The 14385-nt window shown below is 42.9% G+C and overlaps 1 protein-coding gene across 1 annotated transcript; it reads left to right on the top strand.

Annotated features, from left to right (window-relative positions):
- Positions 1 to 89: 89 nt before the first annotated feature.
- Positions 90 to 13682, top strand: LOC149280818 (bystin-like). The gene is made up of 7 exons (XM_089500052.1): positions 90 to 348; positions 5350 to 5506; positions 5604 to 5742; positions 7606 to 7739; positions 11544 to 11704; positions 11844 to 11946; positions 13334 to 13682. Exons 1-7 carry the CDS (start codon positions 90 to 92, stop codon positions 13680 to 13682), a joined length of 1302 nt encoding a protein of 433 aa, XP_089356178.1.
- Positions 13683 to 14385: the final 703 nt, after the last annotated feature.

Here is a 14385-nt window from a genome sequence, read left to right as displayed (position 1 = left end):
TGGATAATTAATGCGCCAATCGTCATTGGAGTGCGCTGATATGAAGTACGCATGTCTGTTACGTATTCAGTAGCACGTGTGTCGGCGACATGCCTAAGCGTCGCAGCTCAAGGGGCTCTGCTTCTCGTCATGCGCCATTGGCAGATCAAATCCTTCAGGAAGGCACTGTGAAGCCTACGTTTCGGGGTAAACGACAGGGGCAGGCGGCAGGAGGTGCAGAAGATGACAGCTACGTGGATGAAAAGCTGTCCCGTAGGATCCTGGAGCAAGCTCGGCTCCAGCAGGGAGAGCTTGAAGCCGAGTATGGGCCAGGACACGTGGCTCCGAAGGAGAAGACAAGTGTACTAGGTGAGGAACAGAACTAGGTGTCGTTCATGAATTAACCGGTGGCACTTCATTCTGCTTCTGAGATGTTATTTGAGACGCAGCATCCTTCTGGCTGTAGTTCTGCCCTTTTTGTTCTTTTCTAGCCTTATTGTTGTATGGTGGGTGTTCTATAGTCCTATAAGTCACAATGATGTAGATACAAGCTGGGGACAATGTGTTTATAACGTGTAACTATAGTACAATTAGGGCTGCAAAAACTAATTGATAATGAAAATTGTTGCTAATGAATTTGTTGAATCTATTTTATTGAATATAATATGAGGGTTTTTTTCAGAGCGAATGCTCTTAAAAATACCCCTCGTGTTATAATCCGACCGCAGACGGAGGTCGGATAAAAACACTAAAATCCCGGTCCCCCGCAGTGCTGTCTTGGTTAAAAAAAAAAATCCCCAGTCATCTCAAACACACCTACCAAAACAAAAGACACTTTTGTCATGATACCCAAATCTACTTGTGTTGTCCTGTATTACCAACTGCTTCTGCTATTTCGTCACGAATGTCAACACTACCTGAAACTTAAACCCTTCAGTCCGTTTTTGGTACCTCAAAGTCCAGAGCAATTTTGCCGTATTTCGGTTCCACTGTTATATTTAGGGCTGCAACTAACGATTATTTTAATAATCGATTAGTTGGCCGATTATTTTTGTCGATTAATCCGATAAAAAAATTTAAAACGTACAATTTACACTTTCATCTCTTTATCACAATGGCCTCTCTCTATTCACCTTCTTATTTTACTGACATAATAATAAAAGCTACAAGAACCCAAATACAGTGTTTCTCAAACTAGATTTTAATACAAAGTTATTGGTAAATATTCATATGTTAACTATTTTTCATATTTAATAAAAACTATGAGAAAAAAGCCTTGTTTAAATTTTTTTTTATTTACCAAACTGCCCCCGGTTATGCACATCTGACCCCCAGCTTGCCACTCTGCCCCCATATATGCCTTATACCTCTTATATGCCAGTGATATGCAACTGAGCCCCCGATATACCTTTTACCCCCAGATATGTTTTATGCCCCCCTGATATGCCTAATATCGATATGCCTTATACCCCCTATATGCCCTGAAATTCATAATACCCCCCCATACACCACTATAACTCTCCCATACACCACTCTGCCGACTCCCCCCTCCCATACTCCACTCTGCCGACTCCCCCCTCCCATACTCCACTCTGCCGACTCCCCCCTCCCATACTCCACTCTGCCGACTCCCCCCTCCCATACTCCACTCTGCCGACTCCCCCCTCCCATACTCCACTTTGCCCCCTCCCATACTCCACTCTGGCTCCTCCCCCTCCCATACATCACTCTGCCTCCTGTCAGCCACGGAGGTTCACAAGACATCAGGGAGCCGGGTAGAGAGGCAGAGTGCCGTATGGGAGGGGGAGGAGCCAGAGTGGTGTATGGGAGGGTGGCTCCCATACACCCCTCTGACTCCTCCCCCCTCCCATACACTGCTCTGCCTCTCTACCCGGCTCCGTTACTGACAGGAGCTTTCACTGCAGCTTCATAGAAGCCTCAGCGTAAGTGAAGGTGAGTAACGGATGCTGTCTGTGCGATGCAGACCCCCACCGGCTGACAGAGAGGATGATCCTCTGTCAGCCGGTGGGGGTCTAAACGATGCGCACAGACAGCCTCCGTTACTCACCTTCACTTACGCTGAGGCTTCTATGAAGCTGCAGTGAAAGCTCCTGTCAGTAACGGAGCCGGGTAGAGAGGCAGAGTGATGTATGGGAGGGGGAGAGAGACGGAAGTGAGAGACCGGCCGACAGTGAGGGGAATCCAGGTCCCCTGCAGCGTTGCGGGGGATCTGGATTCTAGTGTTATAATCCGATCTCTGTTTGAGGTCGGATTATAATTTTTGTAATCGATAATCGATTGGATTCATCGATAATGAAAATCGTTGACAACTATTTTCATTATCGATTAGTTGTTTCAGCCCTAGTTATATTCCTTTCCTGCGAATAGTGTACTCATGCGAACTATATATTGTTTTTTTCAAGGAGCGATAGAGCCTTCTTTTGATACCATAATTGGATGATTAGCTGAAAATTTAGGATGAGATTTAGTAAAAACTAGTGAAAATTAGAAAAAGGAAAAACCTAATTTTCTGTGTTTTCTCTCTGAAACCTCACAAAATTAGGTAAAGCAGACAACCCAGACTATCCTATCAGGGGTTCTTGGGCACTCTTCACGCAGCTATTTGACCACCAATCACCGTCAAAGGTGGCCACAGAAACTATTTCCTGCGCTTTCTTTCACCAACACTTCTGTGTTGCTTAGATTTTTTTTTTTTTTTTTTTTTTTTTTTTTTTGCACGTGGTATATAATACGGCAGAGAAACCCAGCCAAAATAGTTCACCTATATCTCCTGATTACGGAAATACCCCACATCCTTAGCTTTTTTTCAAACGACAGTCTGATATCCCTTGTAGCGACAGGGATGTGTCCCTGCCGATGCAAGAAGGTTAGGTACGTCCATAGGGTTTCTTTAGGTGTGATTTATGGATGTACCGGTATGTCTATAGGGGACTAAGGGGGTTAATCTTTCCACAACTGAGCTCATTATCTTCCCTCCTTCCATCTCCACCCCAGATCCTGAATTCTCTATCACCATTAACAGGATTATCTCTCCCACTAACTAGGCCTGATGCCTCGGGGTCAACCATGCTAGATCCTTGCCACTTGCACCAAAAAAACCCATCCCTTTCATCTGCCCATTCTTCACCCAAGAATCCGCAAAAACTGTCATTCCCTGATCACTTCCCATCTTGACTCTTCTCTGCAGTCTATCATAAATGCTGCTTATATAAGGGCTATAAGGCATATTTGGGGGGGGGGGGGCGAGTGGCATATTTGGGGTATAAGGCATATTGGAGGGCACTGTGGCTTATTTGGGGGGTATAAGGCATATAGAGGGTTCAAGGGAGGATAGAGTGCCATATCTGGGGTTTATAAGGCATATCAGGGGCACAGTGACATATAGGGTACATAAGGCATATCTGGGGAGGGCATTGTCCCATATCAGGGAGGCAGCGTGGCAAGCTTGGGCTCAAATGTGTATAACTGCGGGGTGCCCAATTATAGACTGCACCCTAAATTAGGTGGGTTTTTTTTGTTTGTTTTTTTTTTTTTTTTTTTGAAGAATTTGTTTTTTCTAAAAATCTACATTAGTGGAATAGTAAAACGGTATTCTAACACTATATTAACATTTTTGGTATCTATTATGCACTTACTCAACATATTACATATAAACAGAAAACCAATAGCCATTTTAATGCACTTATAGCTATACCACTCTTCAAACCCCCCCCCCCCCCCCCCGAGATATGCTGCCACTAGATATGCCCCCTGACTTACCAATGCAGTCTAGCGGGGCCGGCGGGGGGGACATCTGCGCGATACGCATGTCAACTTCCGATGCTGGCACTCCACTTGTGGGAAGTGCTGGCAGGGGAGGTTGTCTCAGCGCATCGCATAGTCGTCCACGGCTGCCGGAGAGTAAAATGCCGGTCCCCTGCAGCGCTTCGGGGAATCTGGATCCTAACCCTGCCCGGCGCCCGGAACTGCGTGTCCCGGGCGTTGGGTGATACGAATTGCGGATTCCTGCGCTAAAGCCCGAATATAGGCCGCACCCCCACTTTAAAGACTTAGAGTGTTGGGGGGTGCGGCCTATATTCGGGCAAATTGCTTCTGTATAATTTAGGGCTGATTTTGATAATGAAAATCGTTGCCAACGAATTTCATTGATTTGTTGAAACTATTTTATCGAATATGAGTGTTTTTTCAGAGCAAATGCTCTGAAAAATACCCTTCGTCTTAAAAACACTAAGATCCTCCTCTCTGACAGCCAGCGGGCGTCTGTGTGATGCGCGCAGACATCCTCTGCTACTGCCGGCGCTTCCTCTGGGGTTTCTATGGTCTAGCACCAGCCTTCCGGTGCTCATTCATAGAAGCTCCAGCGGGAGTGCTGGCCAGCAGCAGAGGTTTATCTACGCGCATCGTGCAGGCGTTCACCAGCTGCCCCAGTGGCATATTTGGTGTATAAGGCATATCTGTGGGGGGCAGAGTGGCATATCTGGGGTATAAGGCATAGCAGAGGGCACTGACATATAGGGGGTATAAAGCATATCTTGGCAGGGGCGGCACAGTGGCATATCGGAGGTCTAAGCCATATCGGAGGGTACAAGGCATATCTGGGGGGCAGAGGGGTGTATCTGGGTGTATGCCACTCTGGCAGGCAGTAGGGCAAGCCTGGGCTCAAATGTGTATGACTGGGGGGGGGGGGGTTAACAAGAAATGCATTTTTCTCGGAGTCTTTATTCTGCTGTCTTGTTTTTAACATCCAGTTATCTTAAATATTTTTTTTATCCGGTTATTCCAATAAATCGGGCAACTAATCATTTATGACAATTATAGTTAGTCGCAGCCCTAGTATAATTGTGGTATTGGTATAGCACAGACCCATATGATTAGACTCAACCCACACAAGTTGCTTTGTTGGTTATAGCAACGACATTGTTGGGCTGTTTTGATGTGTATATTCTTTTTGCACAATTATTTGAGCTGTAGGTAGTATACTGGTTAGATGTGATCACTGCAACATATATATAATTAAATTGCCGGCTGGCAAAAATTGAGCAATAACTCGTACATAACACCTATTGAAATGGTGCATACAGACTGAAGAAATGTTGAAATTGGAAATGTCTTCATTTGTTTGGCATAGGTCAAGGCATTAGCAACTTCAAGCTGCAAAGGTAATCGACCCGATTACCTTTGCAGCTTGAAGTTGCTAATTATTTTAGTACTTATCTACGTAAGTTTCACCTTTTTTGCTGTACATTTCGATTACATCTTTGATATGTGGTCGGTTGCTCACATGCAGTGGTCTTGTAGCAAGTAAATTAGCCTGCTAATTTATTGTCAGCTGTCTGTTCATGTCTACAGATACTAAAAAAGCAGATGGTTCAGATTCAGAAGACGATGAATGGCTGCCAATGAAAAAAGCTGACATTTTGGACTCTGAGTACAATGATGATGTGGAGGTTAACCCTCAGGATGAAAAGGCCATTGAGATGTTCATGAACAAAAACCCACCTCTGAGGTGAGAGGGCACACTGGGCACAGAGAAAAAATGTCTGTGCTAAATGAAGACAGCTGTCTTGCAGCATTTATGATGTCCCTATTATGTGATATTGCAGACAGACCCTTGCTGATATCATCATGGAGAAAGTCACGGAGAAGCAGACAGAGGTAGACACTATGATGTCAGATGTTTCTGGGCGGCCAATGCCACAGCTGGATCCCAGGGTGCTAGATGTTTACAAGGGAGTGAAGGAGGTAAGTCTCTGCACGGAAGCCGCCTGCCTCTGCATCATCAGTTACGCTAACATAAATTTACACTCTAACACCATACAATAACACACACACTAACGTTCTACCCTTAACCAGACATACCATATTTACTCTATTATAAGACGACCCTGATTATAAGACGACCCCCAAAAATCGGAATATTCATGAAAAAAGAGAGCCTGAATATAAGACGACCCTATAGGAAAAAAGTTTTACCTGTAAATGTTAATTCATGTAAACCATGAGAAAACAATTTTTTGTTTTTTATTTTTAATAAAAGCTATGATTGAGAAAAATATTTTGTTACTCTTTTCTTTTTTTCAACCTGCCCCCCCCCCCCCCCAGTTATGCACATCTGCCCCCTGGATTGCCACTGTGCCCCATGATATGCCTTTTGACCCCCTATGTGCCACTCTGCCTCCAGAATTGCCTTATACCCCTATATGCCACTCTGCCCCATAATATGCCTTTTAACCCCCTAAATGCCAGAGTGGCATATAGGGTGGTATAAGGCATTTCAGGAGGCAGACTGGCATTAAGGGGGTTAAAAGGCATTTCACAGGGCACTCTGCCTCCAGAAATGCCTTATGCCCCCCCATTTAACACTCCCTTCCCCTCCCTCCTCCAAACTTACCGGAGATTCTGAGTCCCCGGTGCGTAGTCCGGGCAGCGTGTAGAGCTCTACGCGATTCGTGTACGCAGACCTTCCCCGGCTGTCAGAGATCAGAGTTCCCCGTGATCTCTGACAGCCGGGGAAGGTCTGCGCGATGGACGCAGACAACCCCCGCTGCTAACCGCACCTCCTCCCAGCTGCAGCGTAAGTTGTCTACGCTAATCGCGTAGAGCCCTACACGCTGCCCGGACTACGCACTGGGGACTCAGAAGTACCGGTAAGTTGGGGGGGGGGTAGAGACGGGAGGATCCAGGTCCCCTGCATCGCTGCAGGGGATCTGGATCTTAGTCTCATAGTCAGACCTAGTTGACGACCCCGATTATAATCGAGCAAATCAACACACTTTTACACATATATAAAATTACACGCTGAATTTGGCACTACAATACAGTAGACACACTGACTCTGGCACTATACATTTACACACATACTGAGTCTAGCACTAAACATATGCACACTGATACTACTGTTTAGACATATGCATACACTACTCCATCCCCCTCTCGGGCAGCAGCGTGGCTGGCCACAATGAGCTATCTGCAGGGGTGCGGAGAGGCTCCCAATGGGGTCATGTAAGGTGCATTATGTGACCCAGCTTCATCACACTCCAGCAGAAAAGCATAGGGTGCCGTATTCAAGATGCCAGCCCTGCTGAATGTGCAAGAACCCGACATGCATAGGTTCATGTCCATTCCCTTTTTGGAACTTTAAATTTTCAACTTTTATTTTCTGATGTATAAGTATGATTTGGGGCTGTTTAGCAGCCCACCAGCTAAAATAACCTTGCAATGGTATATATTTTTGGAGAGAACATATTTCACTAGGAGCATTTCAACGCTCGTGTAACCAGTTGGTCACCAATCCATACAAAGGGACCTGTGACTTTTTTTTTTTTTTTTTTTTTTTTCTTTCCTTTCTGGTGTTTCTTAGGATTGGTCACACTGATTACATGCAACTAAAGAGAAACCCACCACTAGAGGGCAAATGATGTACCGGGTACTTCATCTGTAAAACAAAAACTCTCACCTTGCTATGATTGCAGGTTCATTTCTGTAGTTCACTGCTCTGTGACTGCTGACCTGATTATTCTCTTGTTATTAGCTTCTTAACAAAGATGCTAATTCAGTCATTAAGCAACCCGGTGATTGTCTTCACTTAAAGCATCTCTTTTCAAGGTTCTGTCATCGTACCGCAGTGGGAAGCTACCCAAAGCTTTCAAGATTGTCCCTGCCTTGTCTAACTGGGAGCAAATTCTGTATATAACAGAACCTGAGACATGGACAGCTGCAGCTATGTACCAGGCCACCAGGTGAGCGTTCCTGCATATTTTCCCATTCCAGGTATCCGTGTATAGAATGGGGAAAAAAATGTTTTCGTATCGCAAACTGACAAGTATTTTTCTAGTGGATGCTACCAGATTTGTCATCTTTGCTTTTATCTGTAGGAGTTTACTTTGTTTGCTTTGTGTGTGTTTTTTTTTTTTTTTTTTTTTTTGCATTGCTGCATGATGTGGAAGCTGATTTCTCATAGCAACTTTAACCCATCCACAAGGCCACTCTTGTACCACCACATCAAACCCTTCAAACCATGTCTTTACAGAACTTGCTTGGGGCACATTTACACTTCATGACTCTTCTGTTGGTCAGTGCTTGTGCTGATGTTGCTTCTAGAGGCAGTTTGAAGCTATATAGTGAGTGATGCTACAGATGCAATACTTTGCGGCTGAGGTGTTGCTCCTAGACACTTCCACTTCACAATAATGGCATTTACAGTTGTCCGTGGAGAAACTTTGAACCGAGTTCTGGCAAAGGTGGCGGCATATGACTGTGCTACTTCTAAATTCACCCTTAAATTCTTAAGTGCTATCCATTCTACTGCCAATATTTGTCTATGGAGGTCTATGACAGTTTAAGGGTAAAACAGTATTTTACTTAATGAACAGGAATATATGGATTATAACATTTCTGGTATCTATTATGCAGTTAATTGGCATGTTGTATACAAACAAACTTGGAAAAGCAATAGCCATTTTAATTCATAATGTACCTTACTCTTAGATAAGCCACTCTGCTCCTGATATGCTTGATGGCACCCCCCCCCCATCCAACTTGCCAATGCATCCCCAGACATCCTGGTGTCCAGCGTGTCAAATGGAATACCGCTTTCCGAATACGTTCAAACTTTTTTTCTGCTGCCTATGTCTCATTGAAGGAAAATTGAAAATAGTTACCCTTAGCCATTCTGCTATAAGTATAAAAAACCCCCACTGCTTTAACCCCTTAAGGACCGGGCTCATTTTTCGTTTTGTACCCTGTGGGACCGAGGCTGTTTTGACACTTTTGTGGTGCTTGTGTTCAGCTGTAATTTTCTCCTCACCCATTTAGTGTACCCACATAAGTTTTATATATTGTTTTTTTTCCGGACAAGATGGGCTTTCTTCAGATACCATTATTTTGATCGTATCATCTTATTTACTATAAAAAAAAAAGTGAAAAATTGAAAAAAAAACAAATTTTATGACTTTTATTTGAAAAATCTTTTACTCGTGTAAAAAAACTAGCTAAATAGATTCTACTACTTGTCCTGAGTTTAGACATACCCAATGTTTTTGTTTTTTTGCTGTTTTTTGTAAGTTATAGGGCAATAAGTACAAGCAGCGTTTTATGATTTCCAAATCTTTTTTAACAAATCTGGTCTGCCTCCATCTCCTCTTTGGAATATCTTTGAAGCCGGTTAACTCAATTTAACCCATTCAAACCATATATTTTTGAAAACTAGACACCCCAGGGTATTCCAAATGCTGTTATTTTAACCCTTTCCATGTACCAATTATAGAACTACACTTTGTCATAGTAATTTTTTTTATTTTTTTTCACACAAACTGTACTTTAGTTATAGATATACAGGTTCTGGTATATGTCACTGTCAAACACCCCAATGTGTGTTCAGGAACATCTCCTGAGTGCAGTGATACCTGACATGCATGGGTTTGTCGGGTTGTTTGAGATTTAAAATGCCACATTTGGGACGTGCGCTTTTTTTCTCCATTTTGGTCACTGTACCTATGCCCTATCTTTGAGCTCGGCCACTCCAATTTACCCCATTAGCCATTTTTTTTATATATTAGACACCCCTTGGGTATTTGAAGTGCTTTTATTTTAACTCTTTGTTGAGATTTTTGAGAAATTTTAGCACTTGCTCAAAATAATAAACTTTATTTTTTTTAATACTTTTTTATTATTTTTTTTTTACACATTTTGCTGGTACTGGATGGTTCATCAAGTGACATCGCTGCATAATTTTTAAATGCTAGCCTTTTTTTTTTTTTTTTTTTTTATTTGAATAATCACATAGTGATTAGAAAGCTGGGTTCCATTGACTTGCTTGGTTGAATGCAGTACCTGTATTCAACCTGCAAGTGGAGCCAGAGTTCTCTAGAGGGTCTGGAGACCATCTAGCGAACTTTCTTCTTTATTGTTTTTTTTTTTTTTTTTTTTTCCCCCGGGCCGCCGCCATCTTGCTGATGGTGAAGATCACCGGCAGCTGCGGCTGTGACCGCTCTCCGGAGCGGTCAAAGCCCATCCAAAGGTAAGTGTTTGGTGTCGCTGGATGCCTCCTGATCGAGGCATTCCAGCGACACCATTTAAGTTGATCGCCTCCTAAACGCTTTTAAAACGGGCGTCCGCCGCCCGGGGAGGGGCCAGACATGGCCCCCGATGCTGAATGCCTCGACATCGAGGCATTACAGTAACGCCGTTTAAGCGAAGAAAGTGATTGATCACTTTCTAAGCTTATTTAATTTGACGGTTCAGGACCGTCAAAGGTCATTTAGTGACCTTCTTGTCATGACGGTCCTGAACCGGCAAAGGTCGCGAAGGGGTTAATAGTATTATCATTAAGCATGAATGTAGCCCTCTGGAACCTAAAATATGTATGTGGGTATGACTAATCAGGAGATGAACATAAATTGGGTAATTGTTCAGATGGGGCACCTGCAGTATAGAAAAAAAAAAAAGCAAAATTGCAAGAGGGGTTTTCTTTGTGTACAACCCCCCCCACCCCCGTTGGTATAGGTTCTATGTGTGTGATTTTAAAATGCCTTCTCCTGAACAGCATGAAGTATAATTTGTGCGGATTCCTTAAACATGACAAAAAATATTTTGGTCGTTTGGTTATGAAAACCCCTGGGACTAAAGGGGTTGATACACCCCATTCCTCTCCCTAGACCATTTTTCTATTGGATGCATATGAAATCTTGTTAGATTTAGATAACCTAGGGCATAGAGTATAGCGCCTTGATATTGTCTCCTTGTTTGAGAGTCGGATGCACACAAGATCCCCAACCCATCTTTGCCCATCGAAGCAATCTTTAATAGATTTGTCAATGTCATCTTGGAAGGTGACTGACTTTTTAAAAATAAATTTATATAAACATGCCACAGGGTTCCTAAGAGAAAAAAAAACTTAGTTTTTAAAATTATGTAGTTTTATGGTGTTAAATTAATATATATGTGTGTGTGTGTATATATAGATATAAACAAATCTAGTTGTGCCCACTGACATTGATCATTGAGTCTGAATAATTAGTGCCCTAAAATATCAGTGATCAGATATTAATCGGTTAACTAACAAAAACATTTAAAAAAAAAAAAAAACCCAAAACATTCTTCAACTTTAGATGCACAAGCTTGTGGGGCTTGAAGACTTGAGCATTAACCCCTTCAATGTTGTGATCACAGCATTGAAGGGGTTAACCATGCCCAATCTCGCTCATTGAGGGATCGAGCAGCATAAATACATTTACTCGTATAATACATGCCCTCAGGAATTGGAGGTACATTTTGGGGGGGGGGGGTTATACTCATGAGTTTATGGTATATTTTTCTAGAAAGTAGGCAACACAGGGTATTTCCCTAGGCGCATTTAGGCACTTGTCATGCAGCCATTTGACCAACAACTCTGCTAGAGAGAGCCATTATTAATTTCCTCTAAGTGCACATGAGAAACATGCAGATGTGTGATTTAAAAAATGAAAATAAAATGTGGAGGCCATTTTTTTCTTTGAGCTACTGAGTTTTCTTTGTGCTATTTCTCCCCCCCCCCCCTTTATTAGGATCTTCTCTTCCAATTTAACAGAGAGATTGGCACAGCGATTCTATAACCTGGTCTTGCTCCCTCGTGTGCGAGATGACATTGCAGAATACAAGCGTCTTAACTTCCACCTTTATATGGCTCTCAAAAAGGGTCTCTTCAAACCAGGTGCCTGGTTTAAAGGTGAGTTCAGGATCTTTACTTTGGACTTTTGAAGCATAAGGTACTACAGAAAGCACAGAAAATGTTTCAGAACTTGGATACTGTGGATTCACAAGTACAGGCTAACTCCATGGTTAATACTGCTCTGCTCTCAATCTAGGTATCCTTATTCCACTTTGTGAATCTGGAACATGTACCCTTCGAGAAGCAGTGATTATTGGGAGCATTCTTACAAAGTGTTCTGTCCCTGTTCTGCACTCCAGGTACGTGTCCAAATCCAAACATATAAATAGCTTAAGAAAAACATGCACCTTTAAATTTGATTAAGTGTGTGTGTGTTTACTACAAAGCCCTTTGCTTTATGCTATTTAATCACTGGATCTATTTTAGTTTTTATGAATAGCAACTTATCTTTGGGTTTCACTGATGAGATTAAGGGGTCGTCTAATGCAATCCCACCAATGGACAATGCACGTTGATGTACTTTAATATGCATTATGTAGCCGAAATGAGAGATCATTACCTTTAGGAGAGCCTGCAGTACACCGCCTCCTTTGTTTTCACTCCAGAAACTGTCAGTAAAGGTGTCCATTTGCAGGCTCTCTAACAAAGTATGCATGTTGAAGTACCTTTAATATGCAGTCCATAATTGACAAAATACTTTAGACAAACTCCAGTCTCTCAGGCAGCCTTCAAAACATAATGCATATAAGGTTAGGGAGGCACCGAAATTTTGGACCGAAAATTCGGGATGCACTTGGCCAAACGGAAAATAATTACCTCCGCCTTTTAATAATAAGAAACAAAAAAAACAAACACCCAAAGTATAAAATATTATCACACTCCTATCAAGCCCAGGCAACCAGTACATGCTGGGCACGATAGGAATGTGATTACTGTTAGCAATCATGCACAAGCAGCCAGTACATGCTGAAACCTGGCTAGCTGCCCCCTTGTGTATTGATGCTGCCAGCACAGATAAAATGCTACCCTGCATAATGGGGTCTGCACATCACAGCCTTCCTGTGCCATGCCCACCCTTACACATCCATGCTATCACGCACACACTAGTTCATTCATTCAGATACTCCTTCATACATCCTGCCCCACCCAATACCTGAACTGCAGACTTCCCCATGAGCTGCTGCTTTCCTCTGCGTTGCTCGCGATCTGTGCGAACAACTTTTCTTGTCCCGCCCTGGAGAAGCAGGAGCGGAGCAGGGTGATGTGAGATAAAATCACGTGACTCCGCTGGATTCCTGTTTCCCCTGGGCAGAACGGACAGTTAAGCAGCAGCCTGGCTTGCCCCTGGGTTTTTTTTGTTTTTTTTTCCCCTTTCATTTTGCTGATAATGCCATCTTTGGCTGATATTTCAGTGCATTCCTAATATGTGCTTTAATATGCAAATTATAAAGTTCAAGAAATCAGGAGACACTGAAGCTCCAAAACTGCATTGTATTTGTGTATCCCTCCCTTCTGCAGTGTGAATTTGTTTGTTTTGCAATGTCAAATGTGTACTGGACATAACTAGCTTTGCTACATGGTACACTGAGCTATAGAATAGTGCCATAATAGAAATCAGTGTAACCACCTCATGTTTTTCCTAGTTATCAGTTTTACTTTATTTTCCCACTCATTTCATCCTACCAGTGCTGCCATGCTGAAGATTGCTGAGATGGAGTACAATGGAGCCAACAGTATCTTTCTACGCCTGCTGATTGATAAGAAGTATGCACTTCCTTTCCGTGTGCTTGATGCTCTGGTTTTTCACTTTCTTGCTTTCCGAACAGACAAGAGGTACCTGCCGGTGCTGTGGCATCAGTGCCTCCTCACAATGTGCCAGCGATACAAGGAGGATATGTCCTCCGAGCAAAAGGAAGCTTTGCTAGATCTATTACAAATTCACTCCCACCCATCGATTTCGAATGCAATCAGACGTGAACTTGTAAACTCCAAATCCCGTGATATGGAGGCTGGGGCTCTCCTGGGATTTGACTGAGACTAGCACATACCAGCACAATGGCTGGGTACAAGTAGTATACGTTCATAAATAATTTTGCTGTGTATGTTGAAGTTCAATTAATAGACCTGTAGAGTGATTAATTCATATTTCAAGTTGAGTATAATTCACTGGAAAGGTAGTTAGGAGAGCTTTCTGAATATTTTTGAACATCAATGCCAACTAAACAATTTTGGGTTGTATATCGTGTTCAGTGTTCGTGGTTTATAACAGGACACCTAAAAGTAAATGGTGTGTGTGTCTTCTTTATGTGTCTGTTGTGTAGAGAGATATATGGCATGGCTTAAAACAAGGACCAAACCAAACAAGCGGTTGCACGTGGAAATAAGTGGAACAACCAATGTAGCCTGCTTTGGAGTAAGCATGCAAGTGCCGCAACTCTTCAAGCATGAAGTCTGAACCTGTAGAGGCTTCTCACTGTTGCTGTCCAGACGCACATTAATTTATTTTTTTTGTTTTGTTACATTCGTTGTTGCAATCATGTCTGCTTCCTCTGGACATGCACCCGCTTGTTTGCTGGCTTGAATCTCAAGAACGAACATGGGGTCTGACTGCGTTGTGGTACCTGATGGAGGGCTGCACTAGCGTTTAGGGTGCCTGGAACGTGGCCAGGATTAGCGCAAGTTTAAAATAAGGCCCAATGAGATCATGTATGCTGCACTTTTGATTGGTGCTTATCCCA

The sequence above is a fragment of the Sceloporus occidentalis genome, unplaced genomic scaffold (genome assembly GCF_023333645.1).
Source record: "Sceloporus occidentalis isolate IW3139 unplaced genomic scaffold, rSceOcc1.0.p SCAF_146, whole genome shotgun sequence".
NCBI classification, from domain to species: domain Eukaryota; kingdom Metazoa; phylum Chordata; class Lepidosauria; order Squamata; family Phrynosomatidae; genus Sceloporus; species Sceloporus occidentalis.
Note: the sequence above shows the minus strand (reverse complement) of the source record. Positions and strands in the feature narration are given on the sequence as shown.

Bases quoted from the DNA above. Each gene is read 5' to 3' on its own strand.
- LOC149280818 (XM_089500052.1), top strand. From the start codon at position 90: ATGCCTAAGCGTCGCAGCTCAAGGGGCTCTGCTTCTCGTCATGCGCCA. The intron at 349-5,349 runs GTGAGGAACAGA...TCATGTCTACAG, and splicing joins GGAGAAGACAAGTGTACTAG to ATACTAAAAAAGCAGATGGT. The intron at 7,740-11,543 runs GTGAGCGTTCCT...CCCCTTTATTAG, and splicing joins GCTATGTACCAGGCCACCAG to GATCTTCTCTTCCAATTTAA.